The sequence below is a fragment of the Nomascus leucogenys genome, chromosome 15 (assembly GCF_006542625.1).
Source record: "Nomascus leucogenys isolate Asia chromosome 15, Asia_NLE_v1, whole genome shotgun sequence".
NCBI lineage: Eukaryota > Metazoa > Chordata > Mammalia > Primates > Hylobatidae > Nomascus > Nomascus leucogenys.
Genome location: NC_044395.1, coordinates 83,396,833 through 83,420,149, shown reverse-complemented (window position 1 = coordinate 83,420,149; position 23,317 = coordinate 83,396,833). Strand labels below are relative to the sequence as shown.

The window sequence follows — 23,317 nt, the reverse complement described above, 5'->3', positions numbered from 1 at the left end:
AACTATAGGATTTATTAGAAGCAATGCCAGATTAACCTTTTTAAAATACAAGCACATTATTTTAAATTTGTGTTTAAATGTTGATTTTTAATATTGAAATAACTGTATTTTAATAAAACTGGTTCCCTTTATTTTGTATTTATTTCATTTATTTAAAAATAGCATGAGGAGAAATGATCCACAGGCTTCACCCAAGTGCCTAAAAGAACATGGCAAAAAAGCACTTAAGTGTTCCTGATCTAGAAGAAAGAATCTATGACTTATTTGCTTCACATCCTCCATAACACCTACAAAACAGACTCTCAAAAGACTTTCTGAATTTACTGAATTGTTTCTCCTTCATTTTAAGGTTCTTTTCTTCCTTGTCACTTCAAAGATTTAATTCTTTTTTAACAATTTTTGATTGAGCTGGGATTTTTGTTTGTTTCTTTTGGGTTCAAGATATGCAAATTACCACATTTTTTATTTCTTATATGAAACAGCAATGCTAGCGAGGCATCTGTTAGACAAGCAGCCTACACTAGTGTGAAATTAGACATGACTAGCACAGTAATATAAACACAAAACACATATTAGAAGGCTTCATGCATGATATGTAATGTGTTTTCAAACTGCTAAGTCAAACAATAGAAGCCATTCATGTCGTCAGCCCCTAAGAGCTTAAGATACAGTTGAAGAGCTCTATATATTGTAAACTCAGTTACCTCATCTAAAAAACATTATTCCATTACTCTGTAATGTACCAGTACCACATACCTTGGACCACACACACATAAATATGGTGAGTGCTTACATTTTAAATTATCTAGCAATTCTCAGACATTTTTAAATGAAAAAGCAACTCTTTCCCCCAAATTTCAGCCTTTTAGAAAAGGCTCTTAATATAAAATCTATGAATGTTCCCCTTTAAGAAATAGCATACATATTCATTATTGATTTGTTCCAACAACTTGAGTTTCTCCAACACATGTAGTAACAGCTCATTTTAAAATAATTAATTTTCCATTTTCCATATGGTGAGAGTGACTTTTTCTGACATGATATTCTGCATCCACAGTGCTTTGAAAGCAGTGACCGCAATTAGTGCTATCAAATATCATGAAAACAGTTCCCCAGTTAGACTCCTTTTACAATCTTGTCTTGCTGATGTGCCTGCATGTTGTTAAATGCAGGATGTGAGACTGTAAGTAGAAGGGATGATGTCATCATGGAAAAATTCAGTGAGGTTTACTTTTATGCTCAAGGGACAACACTGTGCTGGTGCTAGGAAATCACGTAGATGAAAAATGTGTGTGTGTGCATGTGTGTGTGAACCTCCCTTTTTCAATCCAGAATTTGCTCTTCTTCTTTTTATACTTTCTGGAATTTCAATTTAACATGTTTTATTTTCAGTCATATGTTTCATATGCCTTTAATGCAACTGTTATTTACACTACCAAACAATATATTATGGTTTGAGCTCATAGACAAAAAGAACAATTTTGAAGGGGCCCTTTATAAGCAGATTCAAATAAATGTAGTAGCCTCTGGAATCTAGACAAATTTCTAGGTTAGAATCTGCCACCTGTTCTTTCCCCATCTCTTCTCCTTGCTCTGAACTATGTAGATTCTCAGCAGAGTACAGAATAGGGCTAGATATACTCTTCCCCACATCTCAGCATAAAGTCCTTATTAGGAGCATACCCCAATATGAAGAGAACATTAAGATTGGGGAAATGGCTTTTTGCTCATATGAGAAGGCTAGCAGCTACTGGCCTACAAGAAATAAGAAAGGAGACAAACATGAAAATGATAGATTTTATTTTACCCTCTTATAATTTAAGGGGAATTCTAAAATAATTTTTAGTTTTGCCATTTGCTTATTAGGGCATAAAAAGTAAGCTGTCTCAAACATGAGCGCTTTTTACAAAGGCTTTCCATGCTTTGCATATGGTCATTTTCCATTTTGCTAGGGCCTATACTCTTGTCCAAACAATTTTAAATACATAAGGCCATAAAGTAGTTTTGTTCAATTTGCAATTCCATCTACAGGCAGTTCAACAAACTTCATACTCTTTTAAGTATTTTTCCTAAAGAATCTCAGCACAATATTTTAGACACTGGCTTCTTCTGCCACCCACCTCAAGAGTTATATATCAAAAGTGTGAGAGACAATTCCTTCTATAACTCGTTGAAACAAGGAAATGAGAATAATTTGGATTTTGACCTTGTGATAATAAAAAGAGTAAAGAAAATGATAATGTATGGCTAGTCAGAATGGTCAAATTAATCAGTTTAAACCCACTTAAAAAGCATTGTAATAGGTCCATACATAAGCACTTTAGACATTGCAGTGCATGTATAGCTCCTGTATTTATATTATATGGCAGGTATTTTTACTTTTAATTAGTATCATTTTTGATTTAAGAAGATGGGACACATTTAAAGTAATCTTAAAAGTGTGAAAACATTTCAATATATACTGTTATATCGTTTAACTTCTATTTTAATTTCAGCCCCATAATAAAATAATGCCTTTTTCTTACTTAAGACCTGTGATTGATTGCAACTAAATTTTTTTCCCAACTTTTTTTTTTGTTTGTTTGTTTGAGACAGAGTCTCACTCCATTGTCCAGGCTGGAGTGCAGTGGTGTGATCTCGGCTCACTGCAACCTCCGTCTTCCAGGTTCAAGTGATTTTCCTCCCTCAGCGTCCCAAGTAGCTGGACTACAGGCACCTGCCACCACACCCGGCTAATTTTTGTATTTTTAGCAGAGACGGGGTTTCACTATATTGGCCAGGATGGTCTTGAACTCCTGAACTCAGGTGGTCCGCCTGCCTTGGCCTCCCAAAGTGCTGGGATTATAGGCGTGAGCCACCGTGCCCAGCCCTTTCCCAACTATTTTTTTTTAAGCTTGATCTCACAAGCTATGCGTTACCACATACAACACATTTCTTCCTAATAGAGAGTAAACTCCTTGAGAGTATTCTATCTTCATTTAAATCACACCCTTTAAATCACAACTATCTTTCTCACCATGAGGACAAATGCATATTAACACCCACAGCCAATAACATCATCTCTTGTTGCTAACATATACTCAAACTATCCAATTTTAAAGAAACATATATAAGTAGGACTAAATTATTATAAAATATTTGTTGTTGGTAATATTCAATATTATAAAAGATTGATAAAATGAACTTGCTATACTCCATGATCATATTTAACTCCTTTTTGAGTTCCCCTTTGTTTAATAACACATTTTCAGAAAGTTGATAGCAGTATTTATTGTGCAGTTTTCCTAAGTACTAGAATTCTGATTCTCTCCTGCAGTTTTATAGAAATTGTATTTTTACATTGGTTGTTAAATAGTGCTTTGGCAGACAGCAATTGGGTGCTTTGATAGAAAATAAAGGTTCTAATATTCTCATTTCCCTCACCAACTATTTTATTGAGCAAAAGAGGCAGTTATTGGGGAAAAGATGCAAAAGAAAAAAAATGATTTCATCTTTATGGCTCCTTTAGTAATTGAAAGACACAGCACTTCGTTTCAGGACAAAAACATCTCTTGAGAACCTGTTACCTAAAAGCCCTACAATTTAATTTTTCTTCCTAATTTTCAATGGTGAGCAAATTCATGAAACCGTTAGCTATTGCTCATCTGATGCTTATTTTATAATGCAAGCCGTATAATCAGGCCTTGAAAAGAAATCCTCAAACTGAATGAACCATTGGATATAAATATGCTCATTTTTATCATAATTTTTACATTTAAATAATGCTCTGAACTCAATACATCATGTGACTATATAATAACATTTACAATTAACTAAATGATTATCCTCCTCCAAGATTCACTTTTTCCTAACTAGTTTAAATCTCCATGGTCTGTTACTTCAGCCAATCTCTTGTCAGTGCTTTTAATGTCCTCAGATCCTTGTTCTTTCCCTAGACCATTCTAAAATTCTCAAATCTTCTGTCTTTATGACTTGAAAAGTCAGATTTGCTCCTCATGCTTTGTCACATCAAAGGCTTTTGAGCTAAGCAAACAGGCAGAGGGGGGAGTTTCAAAGTTAATGAGAATAAAGTCTTCAGGATTAAAAATCAAAGATGGCTAAAACCCATGGATAACAGTATTCTGGATCTAAAGGTAAATATCCATATTGGGGCATTTACTTATTCATTCATCCAACACCATGTCTACTGAGCATCTATATGCTAGGCATTATGTTAGACTCACAGATGAATAAAACATAAACTATGCACTCAAGGCTCTTAGAGTCTAGCAAAGGGATAAAGACTAGGAAACAACTAAGTACAACAGTATGGTACAAGAAAGAGGGGTTAACATGCAGATGGACAAACCATAAGAGAGAGGCCAGATCTACAGATACAGAGTGTAGAGACTGCAAGGGCATCTCTACACTTCCAGTATCCTTTTCCCTTCTTAGGTAAGAGCATATTAATTTTCCTTAGGGACACTATCGTTCTTTCATTTTATTCAGTCTGAGCAATCAAGGTATGAAGCCATGGTCTAGTCAGAAAGTTGGCTGTTAATCAGGCTCTTTCTTGCTGAAATTTTAATCTTGAGAGGAATGACACAATAAAGTTAATAGTTAAATGTTAATGAGCACCCATATGTACTAGGTACCACTCAGTGCTTGTGTATACTAACTTACTTAGTCCCCATAATAACCAAATGAGATAGCTACAATTATTACTACATTTTACAAATGAGAAAACTAAGGCACAGAGGAGGAGTTATGATTTCAACCCAGGTAGTATGACTACTGAGTTTACACTATTAACCATTTCTGTTCAGCTGCCCTTTCTAAAAATGTCTGAAATTATTTACCCTAACAGTGGTACTGTGAAATGACTGTGTATCTATGCTGAATAATCCTTGCAAATAGTCTAATTCTTAAGCCCTCCAAATCCAGTTTTGCTTTCCTTCACATGTCTTTTTTCTCTAAGCGGTACCCCCATATCTTTCCAATACATTCTTTTGGCAATAAGTTCATCTTTTCCAATAATTTTAGATTTAAAAAATCTACCTGTCTCCTGATTCCCCACAAGGCATTTCTCTTCTCTGAATGCATAGTAAAGAGTTTGGGTCCCTTTGGCGATTACAAGGAAGCAGTACAGTAAAGACTTGAGATCCTTACTCCCTTCATTTAGAATTCTCCCTTCATTCTGTACATTTATCTCAATAAATTCATCTTTTCCATTAATTTCTTTGGTATCAGAGTATGGAGTTAAGTTGTCAGGACTCAGAAAAATATGTTATATTTGGAATTGGTGTTGAGACTGATAATGGAACACAACTGTGGAATAGAAAACTAGCAGCCTATGCTATTTGCACAGGGGCTAGAAAAGAAACAGATTTTGTGGGGGCTTGAGCTTATTTTCTTTGGGTGCTTTCCCTATTAAAAAGAACAGAAGTATAAATACAAAATTAGATATGGAATTAAATATTTTAGCCTAATAAAATAAAGCACAAGAAATTAATAACTTTTAAAAGATGGTAAACACTAGAACTATCACAAAGCACAGAAAAACAACATAATATTTCTTATTAATTAACTGCATAAATGAATGCTAATTCACATTTTCTTAAATATTTTTGTTTTATACTTTTTGGTCACCTCTTCTTAAAACAATGTTTTAGAAATATTTGCATAGGAAGAATAGAAATGTATTGGAATCTTTCCTTTAGCATGATTAATCAGGACAAAATTTCTAATAATTCAGGAAAATCTCTTTCAACCTCACAGCTCATTATTGGTGAATATCACAAATTTTGAAATTTTTTCTTTATTTCAAATTTGTTTGACAAATATTCTGTTGTCAAATTTAGAGAAATCTACCAAGTTTCTTTCATTTGTGAGCTGTTGAATATGGAAGAATTTTCCACTGAATAGCTGTGATATATGGAATTTACAGAATAATATGACTTGCATTTGCTATTGGCTCCTGTCCTTTGCTAATATCCTGTCCCCTTGCTAGATCCTGGTCTCAGATGAGAAGGGACTAACATTCTTATCTTGGGAAGAGAGGCAGAGACATGAAAAGAATGGGCAGGTTGGGAAAGAAAATAGCAAGCATATCCTCCCAGGAAACAGGGAGGGTACATGGTGGATTCCTCTACACCCGGTATGCTCCTGGACTGGGTTAAGAAAAGTATATCAATTAATTTGGACAGTTCTGAAACAATGGCTCTGTCCTTAAATCTCAGCTAGCCACAGAATAAAGAATCTTTTTTTTTTTTTTTTTTTTTTTTTTTTTTTTTTTTTTTGAGAAGGAGTCTCACTCCGTCACTCAGGCTGGAGTGCAGTGGCATGATCTTGGCTAACTGCAACCTCTGCTTCCCGGGTTCAAGTGATTCTCCTGCCTCAGCCTCCCAAGTGCTGGGATTACAGGTGCATGCCACCACACCCAGCTAATTTTTTTAATTTTTGATAGAGACAGGGTTTTACCATGTTGGCCAGGCTGGTCTCAAACTCTTGACCTCAAGTGATCCACCTGCCTCAGCCTCCCAAAGAGTTGGGAATACAGGGGTGAGCCACCACACCCAGCTGAACCCATACTTTTTAAAGCCATTGCTGACAACATCTACTAGGCGTCAAAACACTGCAGCCTGGCTGAGGATGAATTTAGATACATCCCACAGTAAGGCTCAGGAATTCCTGGCTAACTAGTTACAAAGCCTCAATATACATTTAAAATGTTGAGTGCCACTAAATATATTATGGCAGAAGTTTTTTGTTTGTTTGTTTGTTGCTGTCTTTGCAATAGATTTTGAGGGGATTAGTCTGAGGAGAGCAGGATGTAATTTTAGATTCAGCAAAATTAATTTACTTGTACTGGACTAACAAGATGTCCCAAATTCAATGGGCTAGCCTAAAATGATCCTATTAAAGTTTGCTAGATTTGCTAATACAAAGGTATATTCAACAATAGCTCACACTAAATGGCACAAAAAGCCAGGAATCACTTGGTGTGATATAGATAAAGGAATTAGAAACTTGAAGAAAAAATTCCACATTCTATTCAACCTATAATTAATTCCTCACATAAGCATACTTTTCACTATGTCACTCAGTGGGACCCAAGAGGCTCTATTTTTCACTAAAGGGTGAGGAATAAGTTGATGAAGAAAGCTCCAAAAATTTTTAAGGTGACATTATTCTTCAGAAAGTCTCAGGAGCTGTTATTGAAATGAGCTTCCTCATTTTAGTGTGAATGGAAATTCTCAGGGTGAATTTCCTGAGAAATTCTCAGGGTGAATGGAAATTCTCAGGAACACACGATGGCACTTAATTTCCAGAGGTAAGGTGGATATGGCAGACAGAATACAATCTGGAGAGGCCAATCAGATCTCCTAGAATGACCTAAAGCACAGGAAATCTGATTATGGCTTATTAATCATGGAGCCTTGGGAAGTAAATTGAAAGTCAATTCCCTAAATTCTTATTTTTTTAACTTTTATTTTAAGTTCAGGGGTACAAGTGCAGGTTTGTTATATAGGTAAACTTGTGTGAGAGGGTTTGTTGTACAGATTATTTAATCACCCAGGTATTAAGCCTAGCACCCATTAGTTATTTTTCCTGATCCTCTCTGTCCTCCTTCCCGCTACCCTCTGAAAGACCCCAGTGTGTGTTGTTCCCCTGTATGTGTCCATGGGTTCTCATCATTTAGATACCACTTATAAGTGAGAACATGCAGTATTTGGTTTTCTTTGTATAACAAAAAGAGCAACAAATCTTCTGATTGACCAGTTCCCAGACTAGAGCCAAATTATAGACCCAGAGCTCACTGAATGAAGGCAGTAATGATCTCAAGTCTTTATATAAAGCTTCCTTCCAATCTCCAAAGGGACCTGATCTGTTTACTATGCATTCAGAAAAGGGAAATGCTTTGTGGGGAATCAGGTGACAGTTAGATTTTTTACCTAAACCTACTTTATACTATAACTGGTACACTTTTGCAAACATTAGATGTTATTTTTATAGTTTTTCCTGAATGCGTAATTTGCATGGATATTCTCAAAAACTGTCATAATTTTTATCCTTGACACATGGAATAAGTTCTTTTGTGGTAAAAGGACCAAATAAAAAAAGCACACCTATTTCAAAAGTCAGAGATTCACGCTATTATTAATGACCTGAACATTGCAAAAAATAAAAGTGATTTCTACCACATCTCAAAGAAAATCAGTAAAAAGAGATTGACATGACTTGGAAACAGTGGGAAGATTACAATGAAGTAACATATTTAATCAGAATCGCTGTTACAGATGTGGTCTTTTCAATGAAGTGTTATCACTCAATATCCTGGTACTTAACATTCATCTCTTGGTTTGGAGAATGCAATTTTCTTTATTCTAATAAGTAGAAAATTCCAGAGTCAGTTTGCATATGTTTGACAGTAACAATAGAATTCTTACTATCCTATACACCATCTCCAGCCCTGTGACATAACCTACAGGGACCATGGATATTTCAACATCACAGGTCATCAAGCTCCTCTTCTATTTTACAATATTTGATATTGGAGATTTGATACCGGAAAGCAGGAATAGTAGGCAAACTAGATGGTTTAATAAAATACACACATTCTGGAGGGTAGAGAATAAATCTCATGAAAATGCAGAAAGGGGGTTCTGCCAACTAAACAAAGTTTCTGGGTCTAGTAGTAGGGGCCAGGTAGGAACATTGCCCTTTTACGAAAGGACATGACACAAATGTTCCTCGCTTGTTCTTGTTGTCTGATGGAGACTGAATTTCTACCATGGGAACCAGTAATCATGAAACATTAACTGTTTATCATGAACTTAGTGCCATATGATCCACTGGGCCATATTTTTTATTGTGCCCAGCACTGCTTTATCATTGAGTATGTGAAAGGAAAATATCTTGGGCCCCCGAAAATCACTAGGCTAAAAAGAAAACTCAAGCTGGAAAGTGTTTAGGACAAACATGCCTCCCATTCTATTCAAAGTTATACCTCTGATCGCTGAGATAAATGCATTTCTGACTGCTTCCTTTGGAAAGGCTAATCAGAAACTCAAAAGAATGCGACTGTTTGTCTCTCATCTGTCAGTGACCTGGAAGCATCCTCCCTACTTCGTGTCTTCCTGCCTTTGCCTCAAGTTGTCCTGCCTTTCCAGACCAAACCAATGTACTTCTTACATATATTGATGGATGCCTCATGTCTCCATAAAATGTGTAAAACTAAGCTGTGCCCCGACCACCTTGGGCACATGTCATCAGGACTGCCTGAGGCTGTATCATGGGTGCACGTCCTCAGTCTTGACAAAATAAACTTTCTAAATTAACTGAGACTTGTCTCTGATTTTCTAGGTTTACAAGTACAAGTGCCATGTATGGGATGGGCTCAATTAGACATGAAGGTCTAGATAAGTTCCACAGGCACATCACTCACTCCCTATCTTGCCCAATTTTTCATATTGCTGCTTTCTGCTCCCCCCACCCCCATCTGCAAATGTAGCCCATATCAAGTCTCCTGTGATGAGTTTTATTTGAAAAATAAAAGTCAAGTTCCTTTACATACAATTCTTTTTATTCTATATGACTTACCAACATGTATTGCTATGGCATTGAAGCCCCATTTAGGCATATCTCTGGAAGATGGTATAGAACAGACACTCTCAGTGCAAAAAAAAAAAAACATTAAGCAAGACATTTCATTGTCTCTGATTTGGAGGTGAATAATTTGGTTATTTGGTCAGAGACTTAGAAAAATAGTGACAGGGGAATTTAATTTTATACTGAGAAATAATTCAACCTCAGAAAGTTATTACAAAGTAAATAAAAAAATTAGTGTATTTAAAGCTTAAATATATTTTACCTATATTTTACAAATCCTGAAGAACTGGACTTTACCACTAACTTTTCTTTCTCCTTTAGTCTCAGGCAGCAACATACCTATAAAAAAATTATTTCTTTCTACATCATTCCACCTATATTCTTCCCATCTCATCATAATATATTATCTGTTTAATTCTAGCATTGTGTTTGCAATTTAGAACAATAAATTTTAAGGGATATAAAATCATTTAGCTGTATAGCCAGCAATGAATGACTCCAGATTAATCACAGCTGAGATTTTATTTTCTTTTTCATACAAAACCTTTTATTGCATCTACCATACTCTCTTGTTCTGGCAGAGAGATCAGCAATAAAAACAAATATCTGGATTTCTAAGAATTAAATCTTGATAAGGTGTTCTCGAAACAAAAAGTGCTATTGATTTTTCTGAGAAGAAAATCTCTAATCTTTATGTCTTATTTAATTCCCAGATGGCACAAAACAACATCCTGAGGTATTGCTATCTTGCAACTCAAGGAACCAAGTACTCTTGATGGGCAAATGTATTGTAGGCATTCTATCTGCAGGATGTTCTTTCTCCTGAACAAGGACTGGATTCTACATTTAGACGGTTAATGTTCAGTTCCTTCCTTGGAGCACAATGTAGCATTCTACTAGGTAACAGAACTTCTTTTTTCCCCCCTCCTTCATCTGCTTCAAACTTGATCTAACCACTCAGGGCTCTTTGAAGTCAGAGGAAGCTCTGAACCCAGAGAAACTCTGATGTCTGAAGAAGAGACTCAAAATAAATGAGACAAATGCAAAGGAAAGTTAGTAGAAAAAGAGAGGTTAAACCTTTTGAATGTCTTGCCCCACGCTGATGCCCCGTGGTTGAGAGAGTCTTTTGCGTAAATCAGCAAATTTGTGATTGGTGGGGGTGGGGGAAAGAGAGAAAATATACAATAGCAAGGGGTTTGTATGGTGGAATACTATTTGGACCGGGAAAAGAAAGTTCATGCATAAATGTAACAATTCCCCTGTCTTGATTAGAGATGTCAACTTCGATCGGGTAGCTCAGAGTCAAAAGGCATAAAATGTAACCTTAAACCTGTTATTTGGTTTGGTTTTCTCATCCTAAAACGATATTGAAAAGATTCATTTCATTTATATTTTTGCCTTTAAACATCCTCAACTCCAGAAATATTAAGATTTATAATTACAGTGAATTCATAATATTATAGTATGTATAAATGAATTAAATAAAATTACACATTAAATGGCTGCACACTGGTCTCAAATGCTTCCACCCATCTACTGCCCTACTCTGTGAAATCTCTGCATTGCTCCCATGCAGAGTTAGAAAATGGCCCACTACACAAAGGCTAAGATTAACTACTTAGAGCTCACACACGTAAAGAAGCTATTTTTAAATTGACCTATTGATGTCTGGGAAGAAAGAATCATAGGACAGAATTATTTCCATTCAGAGTATTTTATCAAACCAAAGCTGGATATAAAAGAGTCACGGATTTATATCTAAAATATTAAATACGTGAACTAACATTTATTAAAATTTACTTTCAGATTTAAGAGCATTTAAATCATCCTTAATACAAACATACTTCACACATACCAGGCATAACTTACTCGTTCAAATTTGTTTACACAGCTGTAAAACCTCCAAATTAACTATCAACCAAGAAAAGTAAAAAATGTTGCTATGAAAATGAGGAGATAAGATTAAAGCTGCTAGAAAAAAAATTACAGAGAGCTTCCTGTGGCATGGCTTTGGATGGAATCAAGTTTGTTGTCAATTTTTTAAAAGTAATTCTGTTTCAACATCTCCCTATGCACAGTTTCATTAATTCAAAGAATGTATCGACTAATTCATCTATTTTCGCCACCATTTTTTCTGAACTTCAAAATGCCAAAATGAGAAATAATTCTATACAAACACATACATGAACACATGAGTGTACACACGTGTAAAAGCAGACCTAATATTGTAACCTCCAGACTATTTATACTCAATTTGAAGGCTTCATTTTTTCCGATGGGAAATATTAACTGTAATCCTAATTACCTGGGTTGTAGTGAATCCATTATTGTTTAAATTTGTATTTAGATTTAACAACATCAACATGCTTACAATCTCATAAGACTTTTTTTGTTTCTAGACCAAAAATGGACTGAAAATCTTGAGTTTAACAGAAATATATTTATGAACAATAGTAGCCATGAAGATATACATACTAACCTTCTGGCTTTTCATCTTTTAAAATTTTACTATAAAAGGCAGAAAAGAAAATGTAGTCATCTTTGCACTTTTCATACAGTAAAGCACAAGTTATTATTGATTTAAGCTGCATATTACTGGCAGTCAGTTGTGAATATATAAATGCTGCCAAGAACACAGAAGGCAATTCAGTCAAGAGCAACTGTGTCAACTTTTACCTCAGATCAAATTTGATGTGTTGAGCAGTGAAAGTGAGGTCATAATTGGTATTTTTTTTCAACTTTTATTTTAGGTTCGGAGGGGACATGTGCAGGATTGTTACATGGGGAAATTGCACCTTGTTGAGGTTGGGTATATAAATGATTTCATCACCCAGATAGTGAGCATAGAACCCAGTGGGTAGTTTTTTGACCTTCACCCTCTTCCTGTCCTTCCTGCTCGAGTAGGCCCCAGTGTCTTTTGTTCTCCTCTTTGTGTCCATGTGTACTCAGTGTTTAGCTCCCACTTACACGTGAGACCATGTGGCATTTGGTTCTCTTCCTGCATTAACTTACTTAAGATAATGGCCTTCAGCTGCCCCCATGTTTCTGCAAAGGACATGATTTTGGTTTCTTATGGCTGCATGGTATTCCATGGTATACAGGGACCGTATTTTCTTTATCCAGTCCACCATTGATGAGTATCTAGGTTGATTTCATGTCTTTGCTATAGTGAATAGTGCTGCTATGAACATACAGGTGCATGTGACTTTTTGGTGAGATGATAATAAGTATTTTTAAACCTCCACTTGTTCAAGTAACACATTTAAGGTTTTATACTAAAACCTTTATCACAATCAGAAAAAAATTTAGCTTTATATTCAGTTAAAAATTTGCTCAGGTTCACGGAACTATTTCAAGTTTAATAATTTGCTGCAGTTCTACTAACTGAAAAAAATTCTTTTCTTTTTGTTTTATAATTTTATTATAAAAATTATAATATTGAAATAACTGTTTGAAAGGAAAGTACTTACATAACTTTCGATCCATAAATATTCTCAATATTCCATATTATCATGGAGATTGGGGCAAATGTATACATATTTGCACATAGCAGCTCTCATGCTAAATACAAACATTTATAAAGCATTTATTTTCTCCCTTCCAAGTACTAACCAGGCCCGACCCTGCTTAGCTTCCGAGATCAGACGCGACTGGGCATGTTCAGGGTGGTATGGCCGTAGACAATAAAGTATTTATTTTCTTATAGTTAATCGAAAATACTTACAAGGGTCTCTTATCTTTCATGTAAGGAAAAGAGATTTTATCAAAAAGAGATTTTATCAAGAGCCCTATTTTGTGCAATGCTCTATGGAAGCTATATATACGCAATTATTAATCCTATTTCACAGATAAGGAAAGTACCACTCAGACACGTCCAATTAATAAATAAAATTAGAACCCAAGCAAAATGCACTTAATGTCAAAGCCTTTGACCTACAGGCTAATGCTTTAGGGTTATCTTACATTGAGTCTTACAATTACAAATCTATTTGGGAATCTTTGCTTCTGTTTTAAAAAAGCAAAGGCTTACAAACAAAGCAAAACCAGAAAACTGCACAATAGCCTTAATAGAGTTGGTTAATCTTTACTACTCTGGAGGATTCAACGATTCTTAACACTGAGGCATTGGGCTCTCCATCCTCAACAATAAGCAATACAAGTTTCAGGAACTTCGTAATGTGAAGGTAATGCTTTCAAGAGTCTGGGCACCACAGCTTATTTCCCTCTGTTCATTGCTTTACAGTAAACCTTCTATACAAATTGTCCTCTTATTGGCATTATATTTTTTCATCAGTAGCTGATGTAGAGGCCAGTTACATCACAATGGAAATGAGAGCAGAAGAAAAATTGGTGTCCTAACATTAAGCTTGACACAAAGCATTTTCATAAATAGTCTCCTCATGCCTGGGCTACCCGTAATGACATAATTTACAAAAATGAGAGAGCATTAAACTTGCAAAGTTGTCTGTGTCAAATTCTTGATGGGTCACTTACTGGCCAATCTTGTATAAATTACTTAGAGTCTTCAACCATCCAATTAAGGAGAAAATTAAAAGAAATTCATGGTTACCAAACTTTGCTGCACATTAGAATCACCTGGGGAGCTTTTTAAAAATTCTAGTACCCAGGTTTCACCCTATGGGATTAAATCAGAATGTTCAGGCATGGGATCCAGGTCTCAGTATTATTTTATTTTATTATTACTTTTGAGAAAGGGTCTCACTGTCTTCTAGGCTGGAGTGCAGTGTTGTGATCTTGGCTCACTGCAACCTCAACCTCCTGGGCTCAATTGAACCTGCCGCCCCAGTTTCCCAAATAGCTGGGGCTACAGGAACACACCACCATTCCCTGCTAACTTTTTTGTGTTTTTCTTACAGATGGTGCTTTGTCATGTTGCCCGGGTTGATCTTGACTCCCGAGCTCAAGCAATCTGCCTGCCTTGACCCCCGCAAAGTGCTGAGATTATAGTCACGAGCCACCACATCCAGCCCAGCTCTCAGCATTTTTTTTAAAGATGCTCAGGTAATTCCAATGTGCAGCAAAGTTTGGGAGCCACTTAATTAATTAATACCTTCATAGAGCTGCTTTTAAGAAATAAAAAAAATAGAGGGAGGTTTTGTATATTATACAATTCTTTACGGAGTAATATAAAATATTTAAAAAATAAATTCAGTGGCAATACACACACACACCCCTTTTATTTTTTCTGTCAGAGTTGCAGAAAAGGCTTAACAGTTGCTTTTTGTCTTAAATTGTCTTCAACATTTTGATTTTATTATATTTTTTAGATAGAATCTTACTCTGTCACCCAGGCTGGAGTGCAATGGCGTGATCTCTGTTCACCGCAACCTTTACTTCCTGGGTTCAAGTGATTCTCCTGCCTCAGCCTCCTGAGTAGCTGGGATTATAGACATGCGTCATGATGCCAGGCTATTTTTTTTTTTTTTTTTTTTTTTAGTAGAGACAGGTTTTGGCCATGTTGGCCAGACTGGTCTCAAACTCCTGACCTCAAGTGATCTGCCCACCTCAGCCTCCCAAAGTACAGGGATTACAGGCATGAGCCACCATGCCTGGCCAACATTATTTTAATATTTTTTTATATCTCTTTTCATTCTCTATTAAAAATTAAGTACAATCTCTCTTGTTTTCTTCGAAAAAAGTCAAACACTATACTTTCATCAAGTGTTTATAATCACTAGAAAAGAATATTAGAATTAATGTGGAGAAAAGAAATCTGAGCAGTTAGAAATAAAATAATTTGTCCAAATTTACTTAGTTCAATGGTACTACTTATTTAGAATAAACAAAAAATTACAGTCCAGAAATTTTGTTCTAGTATTCTGCCATAATATTTTTGAAAACAAAGATCTATTCAGTAAATCTTTCTTGGCTAGATTTGTGCATTGCCTAATGACACAATTATTTCTCTGCTAAGTTTTTAATCAATATTTCAGATTCATTGAGTTTATACACAATACTCTTTTAATACCATCATTTTTCATAAGCTTTTACTTAATTATATTCACCAAAAGGATTATGCAATTTATGTAATTAGAGCGCAAATAACACGTTACCTAATTAAAAAGAACACTTTGTACTTTGTTGTTAGTATAGACTTTGATGCATCCGTTCACAATAAATTTTTTAATTACACACAATTTATAAGCAATTATAAATGTAATCTACCACCTAAGAGTGATTTTTGCATTGGGATCTTTTACCTTTGTGGGCTTGTTAGCATCCATGCTCTCCTTGAATTTCTCCTGCACAGTTTCTGCAAGTTGACAGAGCAAGGCACCATTGTCCAACTTCTCCATAAAAGTTTCTGCTGTAATCTCCTTCCCTGAAATAACAAAAAGAAGCATTATGAAAGGAAAACCAAATGTCAGATTCACACTAAATAAAATATTTGACACAGTTTTATCACTAAAATTGCTATTCTAGCTGAGTTACATAGCTGGGATAGGAGCTTACCAGAAATAGTCATTTCTTTGGAATTTTCTATCTTCCTTTGGTTGCAAGAATCTCAACATTTAATATTTTCATAACATAGTGCTAACTACGTAACAGTTTTATTTATTAAAGGTGGCAAAATGATATCCTGGGTGAAAGAGTTCCATCATTTAGTAATCAAGGGGAATGAAAACTAACCAACAAAACTCAAAGAGCCAGTTTTACCAGTGATTGCACAATTTGGCCTCCATTAATCATTCCATTCTCATCCTCAGTGGTCCATTCAATTACTTTGACCCACAAGGCAGGACATAATGCAGCACAAGTATTTTTTGTTAGGTGTATGTCTGACTACAAGAACGCCATAGGTCTCTTGCTTCCTCTCTCTCTCTCGACAGGATTGTACTCTGTCACGCAATCTGGAGTGCAGTGGCAGGATCATAGCTCACTGCAGTTTTGAACTCCTGGGGCTCAAGCAATCCTCCAGCCTCAGCCTCCAAAAGTACTGGGGTTACAGTCATGTAATCTAGGATGCACCCAGCCAGATCAATTTTCTTTAATTTAAAATACAGCCATGTACGTATTTCTTAAAAACCACCATTGGGAACTTTAATAACATGGCCAATGTATAAAACCATATCTCTAGATTCTATTGAAATGGTTTTCCTGATTAAAATAATACAGGTAGGCTGGGCACAGTAGCTCAGGCCTGTAATCCCAGAATTTTGGAAGCCCGAGGTAGGTGGATCGCTTGAGCTCATGAGTTAGAGACCAGCCATGGGGCAACATGGTGAAACCCCATTTCTACAAAAACACAAAAATTAGCCAGGCATGGTGGTGCATGCCTGCATGCAGTCCCAGCTACTCGGCAGGCTGGGGTGGGAGGATGGCTTGTGCCTGGGAGGCAGAGGCTGCAGTGAGCTGAGATCGTGCCACTGCACTGCTTTCTTATATACTCTTTCAAAACGTATCTTTCTCAAAGCCCCCTCCTTTTTTGTTTCCTATTAATCTAAGTTTCAGAATATTCCATTTTCCTGCCTTATTGTTTCTGTAAATTATTAGTCAGAAGTCCTACAGATTTAAGTTTCCTTCTATTTCTCATGTCATAACCTTAATAAAAATATTCATAATGTGATACTTAAACCTCTAGCAACAAGAACAATGGCTATTCTTTGTGTCCTCAACTTCTCTCTCCAATACGTACCATGCTCACTGCTAAAATTAAGATGGTTAAACACCGTCCTCACTGAGGCATTCTCCAGACACCTTTATTGCACAATCCCTAATTTTCTCCTTTACCTGGAATATGAAAACTAAGCACTTTAACCCAATATCCAAAGGTCTCCCTGTATTCCTCTAACCCATCTTTCTCATCTAACATCCCTATACCCTGCTCCGTGATCTGTCTATAGGCTGCCTTCACAGATTCCCCTTGCAGACCTTTCTATTTCTGCTGCTATGCTTTTGTTCCTGGTATGGCCCCCAACTTCAATGTCCTACCTTCTACCTCCTTGGACAAGTTCTATCTTTAATCAGAGTTCCAGAAAGAGATTTGTCCAGTACACATTGATCTGTTTTCCGTATGTCATACTCATGAATATCACTTACTCTGGCACTGATCAAACGTATTCTATTGTTAGTAGTATGTTTTGTATGCAGCGTTTGTCTTCTTTAGTATGTTATAAACCTTGAGATATATCTTTTTTTATTACTATTTTTTGTATCTCCTACAGAGGTAAACATAATGTTATTCACATATTAGGCACCTAGTAAATGTGCTAAGTGAACATGTGAATGAACAAATGAAGAAATAAACTGCGAGAAAACTTTGAGAAGACATTAATATTATTTTTGTGAAACACATTTAAGTTAAAAGCAAAAAACAAAAAAGAAATTATTTTAAAGTTTTATACCAAGATGCTCAAGGCTTATCTTTTATCTTAAGAAACATGCATGTAGCTCAATTCCATGAACCTTAAAATAAATATAATCCGGCCGGGTGTGGTGGCTCACTCCTGTAATCCCAGCACTTTGGGAGGCCAAGACGGGCAGATCACCTGAGATCAGGAGTTCAAGACCAACCTGGCTAACTTGGTGAAACCCTGCCTCTACTAAAAATACAAAAATTAGCCAGGTATGGTGGCACATGCCTGTAATCCCAGCTACTTGGGAGGATGAGGCAGGAGAATGGCTTGAACCTGGGAGGCGGAGGTTGCAGTGAGCAGAGATCACACCACTGCACTGCAGCCTGGGCTATAGAGTGACACTCTGTCTCATAAATAAATAAATAAATAAATAAATAAATAAATAAAATCCGACTGGAACAACAGATGAACCATTTAAGTAAAACTCACAATATCTAATATACTTGGATTTCAAGAAACATCTGCCTAAAATGACTTTTTTTTCCATTTTGGGGAGCAGTCTTAGGGAAAAAGAATTACTTTTTAAACAAATGTTCTTTTTCCCCTACTGGGTAGTTCATATTTTAGCCCCCAATTAAAATAATGACTTCTGCAGGTGGAAAAACATCAGTAGCTTTAAATACTCACCACACAGGTAGCCTGTGCAGAACTTTTATTTCAAAATTGTGTGCAGCTCAGTTCAGAAATGAAAGTAGCATGCCCAAAATACAAAAAAGCCAGCATAACAGAATTTGTATTGTGTATGCATCATATTGGCCTGCATTTTCTTTTTTTTTTTTTTTTTTTTTTTTTTTTTAGCAGAAAGTGACTAGCCACAGGCTGGAGTGCAGTGGTGCGATCTCGTCAGGCTGGAGTGCAGTCGCATGATCTCGGCTCACTGCAACCTCTGCCTCCCAAGTAGCTGGGACTATAGGCATGCACCACCATGCCCAGCTAATTTTTGTATTTTTAGTAGAGACAGGGTTTCACCATGTTGGCCTGGATGGTCTTGATCTCTTGACCTAGTGATCTGCCCGCCTCAGCCTCCCAAAGTGCTGGGATTACAGGCATGAGCCACCACGCCAGGCCACATTTTCTAATAAGAAAATTATTTCACAAAATTACAGAAAGTAAATATTAGAAATAATTTTCTTAATTATAATGTTATTCAAATATGTTCAAATTTTAAGATAAAGAAGATAAACTTTACTCTAAATTGTTGAATTATTTCTTTACAAATTACTTGCAAGATTTTCTACATTTGTAATAGATCTTTATGTATTCTTATTTCATTAAGTTCAATGGCAATCTGAAGATTCCATTCATAATTTTAAGTTATAAGATAGTTACAATATACTTAAAAGAACATGTAAATCATAAAAAGAAAAAAAATGGCTTTCATTAAAAAGCCATTAACAATTTACCAAAAGGTATGATTTTTACTTTTTATGCATTATATCTTTTTAGTTATCCTGTTTTTCCTGAATACTTGTAAAAAGAATTTCATATTGAACATCTGTATCTAATGAAAAATATATTAGGTGTCAGCTTTCAATTCTGTATATTTTATAGCTTTGAAAGGTGAGTTTTTTTTGGCTAAAACAGACTATTACATACTTTATAGTTGAAATGTACTACCTCAAATGAAGAAAAAACACAAGTCTGAGACTTTTTTAAATAACTTCATGTGTAACGTATTTTCCTTCCAATGATTAAAAATTATTAAATATATACTTTATGATTACAATCAATATATGATTGTAAGAAATCAGTTATAATCTTTATATGGGGATGATATATTATCTCATTCTTTATTACATTAATATTATCAACAGTATTTTTTTCAAAAAAAAAAACAATATAAAAGTAGCTGAATTTATCCATGGCAAATTCTTGAGAATAGGCTGTGTAGAAATAATTACACTTTTTCAAGTAAAAGTCATACAAAGGTAAATATCTCTGTTACACAGAATCAGATCTTCTTTAGTTTAAACTGTGCACCTGGTTTAACACATCAGACTACATGTACTGGAAGCAGTGTGATTTTAGCACTGGAGAATCATTTCTTCCCTAACCTCAGCATTTCATCGTGGTTGGTGTTTGTAGGGAAAGAAAGAATAATAAATGAATACAATTAAATCATGTTAAAGTCCTGACTGGTGCTGGTCCGTAAAGACATTGGTTTGAACATTAATCTAGAGTGTCCTAGTCTAGAAGTAATAGTTTCACTTCCTGAATTTATAATTGCGATATTTGGTCTTCACATGATTAATTTAGTCAAGAATGACAACTTGCCAGTAGATCAAAATCAGGAAATTTGATTAAATATTGTGGCTAGTTGCTTTATGTTGAAACATTATAGCTCAATGGTGGGATATAGACATCTGCCTGAAATCTTTTGCCAGGCAACTATAATCAACATGCATACATATACACATCAGTGGTTTCCTCTCAGAAATATGTTTGCCATAACTTTTATAAAGATTTACGTATCAGCCTATAAGTGTTTTAGACTGGGGCCACCTGGAAAAAATGATCCTTTTAATCTTCTAAGTTGCTGAGAAAGAATGTTTTCTTCCCAATAAATTAGCAGTATTAAATTTCTAAAGAGTTCTAATAATCATATTTAACAGTTGAGTTCTTATTATATGTCAAGTACTGTTCTAAGCATTTTACATGTATTCATGTATTGAGTCTTCTCAAGAAAACTGTGAAGTGGGTGCTACTATTATATCCATTTTACAGATAATGAAACAGATGTGCAGATTAAGTAACTTGCCTCAGGTCACCTAATTCGCGGGTAGAGGAACTTGGCTCTTTGGCAATTTAGGTTCAGAGTCCATGCTTTTAGCCACTATGCTGGACTACTTAAATGTTTGCTGAATACACAAACGACTATTTTCCATGACAGTGCTTTCTCCCTCATGCCACTGTCTTTTTCTATGTAGAAACACCACAGAAACCTCTTTAGAGGGGAAAAAAAAAGCTTGGGATGGAAGATTGTGGTGCTGAAAAGTGAATAGCAATCCACCTTGTAGACTGGAAAATGGCTAACAATATCATTCAGGCAAGTTCTGGTATTTGGCATGATTCACTGAAGAAGAAAGTTGGTATATTTTTAATCCCTAAAGATGATCCAGATACTATCAAATTCTATTTTCATCCCCACTGTATTTCTCGATACAAATATATTTTCTAACTGGAGAATTCAAAGTGGTTCATATGCTCTCTTTAACCAAAATTATTCAGTATTTTGAGACTAAAGTTTCAAGTTTGTGAGATAGGAAACAGGTCATTATATGCAAAATCCCTAGACCAGCACCTGCTTCACACTGATTTTCAAGTGTCTACCCTGCATTTACATCAAAAAAGATCAAGCTGGTTCTGCTGCACAAGTCACATACAAAATTAGGATAACTGCTCTGAAAGGTGTCAACTTGTGAACATGAAGGTTATTCTGTAAACTTTTGAACTAACACAAGATACCACCTGTCCTAAGGAATTTTTATTGGCTATACCAAGAATGTGAGAACCCTGCAGAATAAGTATCTGGTAAAAGGCCCACAAGAAAAAAGAAAAGCAAACTGTTCCAAATTCATTAGATAGTAGCTGTATTTGATAGCAGCAACCCTAATAAATAGGTGCTTACATTTTTAATGCTGAAAATGTTATTTTTAAGAATAACTGAAAAAAATGAAATGTTACATATTGTTCATATTAAGTGGAAAACAACTGCATTTTCTTTTATATGCATGTACAAAGCTCAGAGAAAGGGAAAATCACCATGACATCAACTGTCAATGCATTTTCTAAACATAAGTAAAATCAATTCAGCACAACTTGATTTTTAATATATCTGATGACTTATTCAAAGTCCCTGCATTATCCAAACACATATGCCTATATCCTAAAGATCTATAAGCTTTAAGAACAATTTTAATTTATTTCATGTTTAACAACTATAATCCTTTCTTTAAAATATATATACTCTCATGTAATTTATATAGCATTAGACAAATATTAATTGAAAATAAAGGTAACCATCATTTTAAATTAAAAATACATGTGAAATAGACAATTTGAGAACACTTATTTTACTATATAATCAAAGCCAAGCCAATAATATTCTTAAAAAGTCCATCAATAATTATAAAATTAGTAGAATATGTCTAATGTATTTGAATAATGGGTGGTTGCCATAATCCAGGACTGTTAATGTAATAACATGCTGTTTGCTCACAATGACAATTAAAAATTTCCCCAAGATTTATTTATTTATGCATTTCATGTTCTAATATACCCTAAGGGCATAGTTAAATAACAAATTGGCAATATTTGGTTCATGAGCAAAAATAACAAAAGACCTAAAATAAAAATGAAATGTGTATATTTAATGTACAATAGGCAACAATGGCTAAAGAAACTTTACAAAAAGTTTACAAAAAGAAAGACGATAAGATCTTCATGACTGCTTTGCTGTCTTTTTTGAATGTTGGTCACAAAACTGCTCCATGGTGCCAGCCATTATTCAAAAACATACTAGGACTGCGAAGAGTATTTTCTATAAGATCAGTAGATATATCCAAGGATATGTAAATAGTCAGTGAATATTACATGATAATCTTCTCATTAATCAGTGTGTGCTACCCCCTAGAGAAATCCCAGCTACTATAAACCACTTATTCATTTTAACTAGTTAACATCACAAGATAGCTGGTATTTTATATTCTAATATATAAATTTCAGCTAGCTTAAAAGTTTGCAGTTGATGCTTTAATCCTATGCCTAGGAATTTAAAATGATATTTATTACTATTAATGATTAAGTAAGTATATTTCCTGGAAATGACAGTATAATACATACATATGTTATATGAATATGAACATTGGTTTATGAACTAGCAAAATCACTTTCTTCTCTATCGAATCATTTTTATCCATCAAAATATCAGAATACAAATGGAGTATTATTTAAGGAACCATATTTTTAATAGACAGTTTATATGTAGGATCAGAAATATCTGAATTTAGAATATCATTAATACGCCTTTTGAAAAGCACAAAAGAAAAAAAATTACATTTTAGATAAGTATACTAGAAATAAGCAGCAAATTTGCACAACAGCAAAACCTAATTAAAAGCTTTAATTTAATATGTAAATTTCTACCTCACCTAGGAATTCAGAGGAGCTATATCAGTTCCGAAGCTACTTTCAAGACTTACTATCTTTTTACGTTTTTTACTTTTTATCTCTTTCAAGTAGATAAAAAGCAAGACTTGAAAAAGAGCTGCATAATAAAAGTCTGCAAATATTTCTGAAGTGACAAAACAGCCAATAATAAATTATTTTAAAATTCACTTTAATTTCTC

At 34.9% G+C, this 23,317-nt stretch overlaps 1 protein-coding gene across 2 annotated transcripts in view; it reads right to left on the bottom strand.

Annotated features, from left to right (window-relative positions):
• GAS2 (growth arrest specific 2) overlaps positions 1–23,317 on the bottom strand; it is a 134,833-nt gene that overhangs the window by 99,794 nt on the left and 11,722 nt on the right. For both annotated transcript variants that reach the window (XR_004033648.1, XM_003254329.4), the window contains exon 3: positions 15,813–15,934. Coding sequence is in view for 1 of the 2 variants with exons in the window: in XM_003254329.4 (XP_003254377.1) it covers positions 15,813–15,934 (122 nt within the window). In the remaining variant the exon portion in view is untranslated. The remainder of the gene's footprint in view (positions 1–15,812; positions 15,935–23,317) is intronic.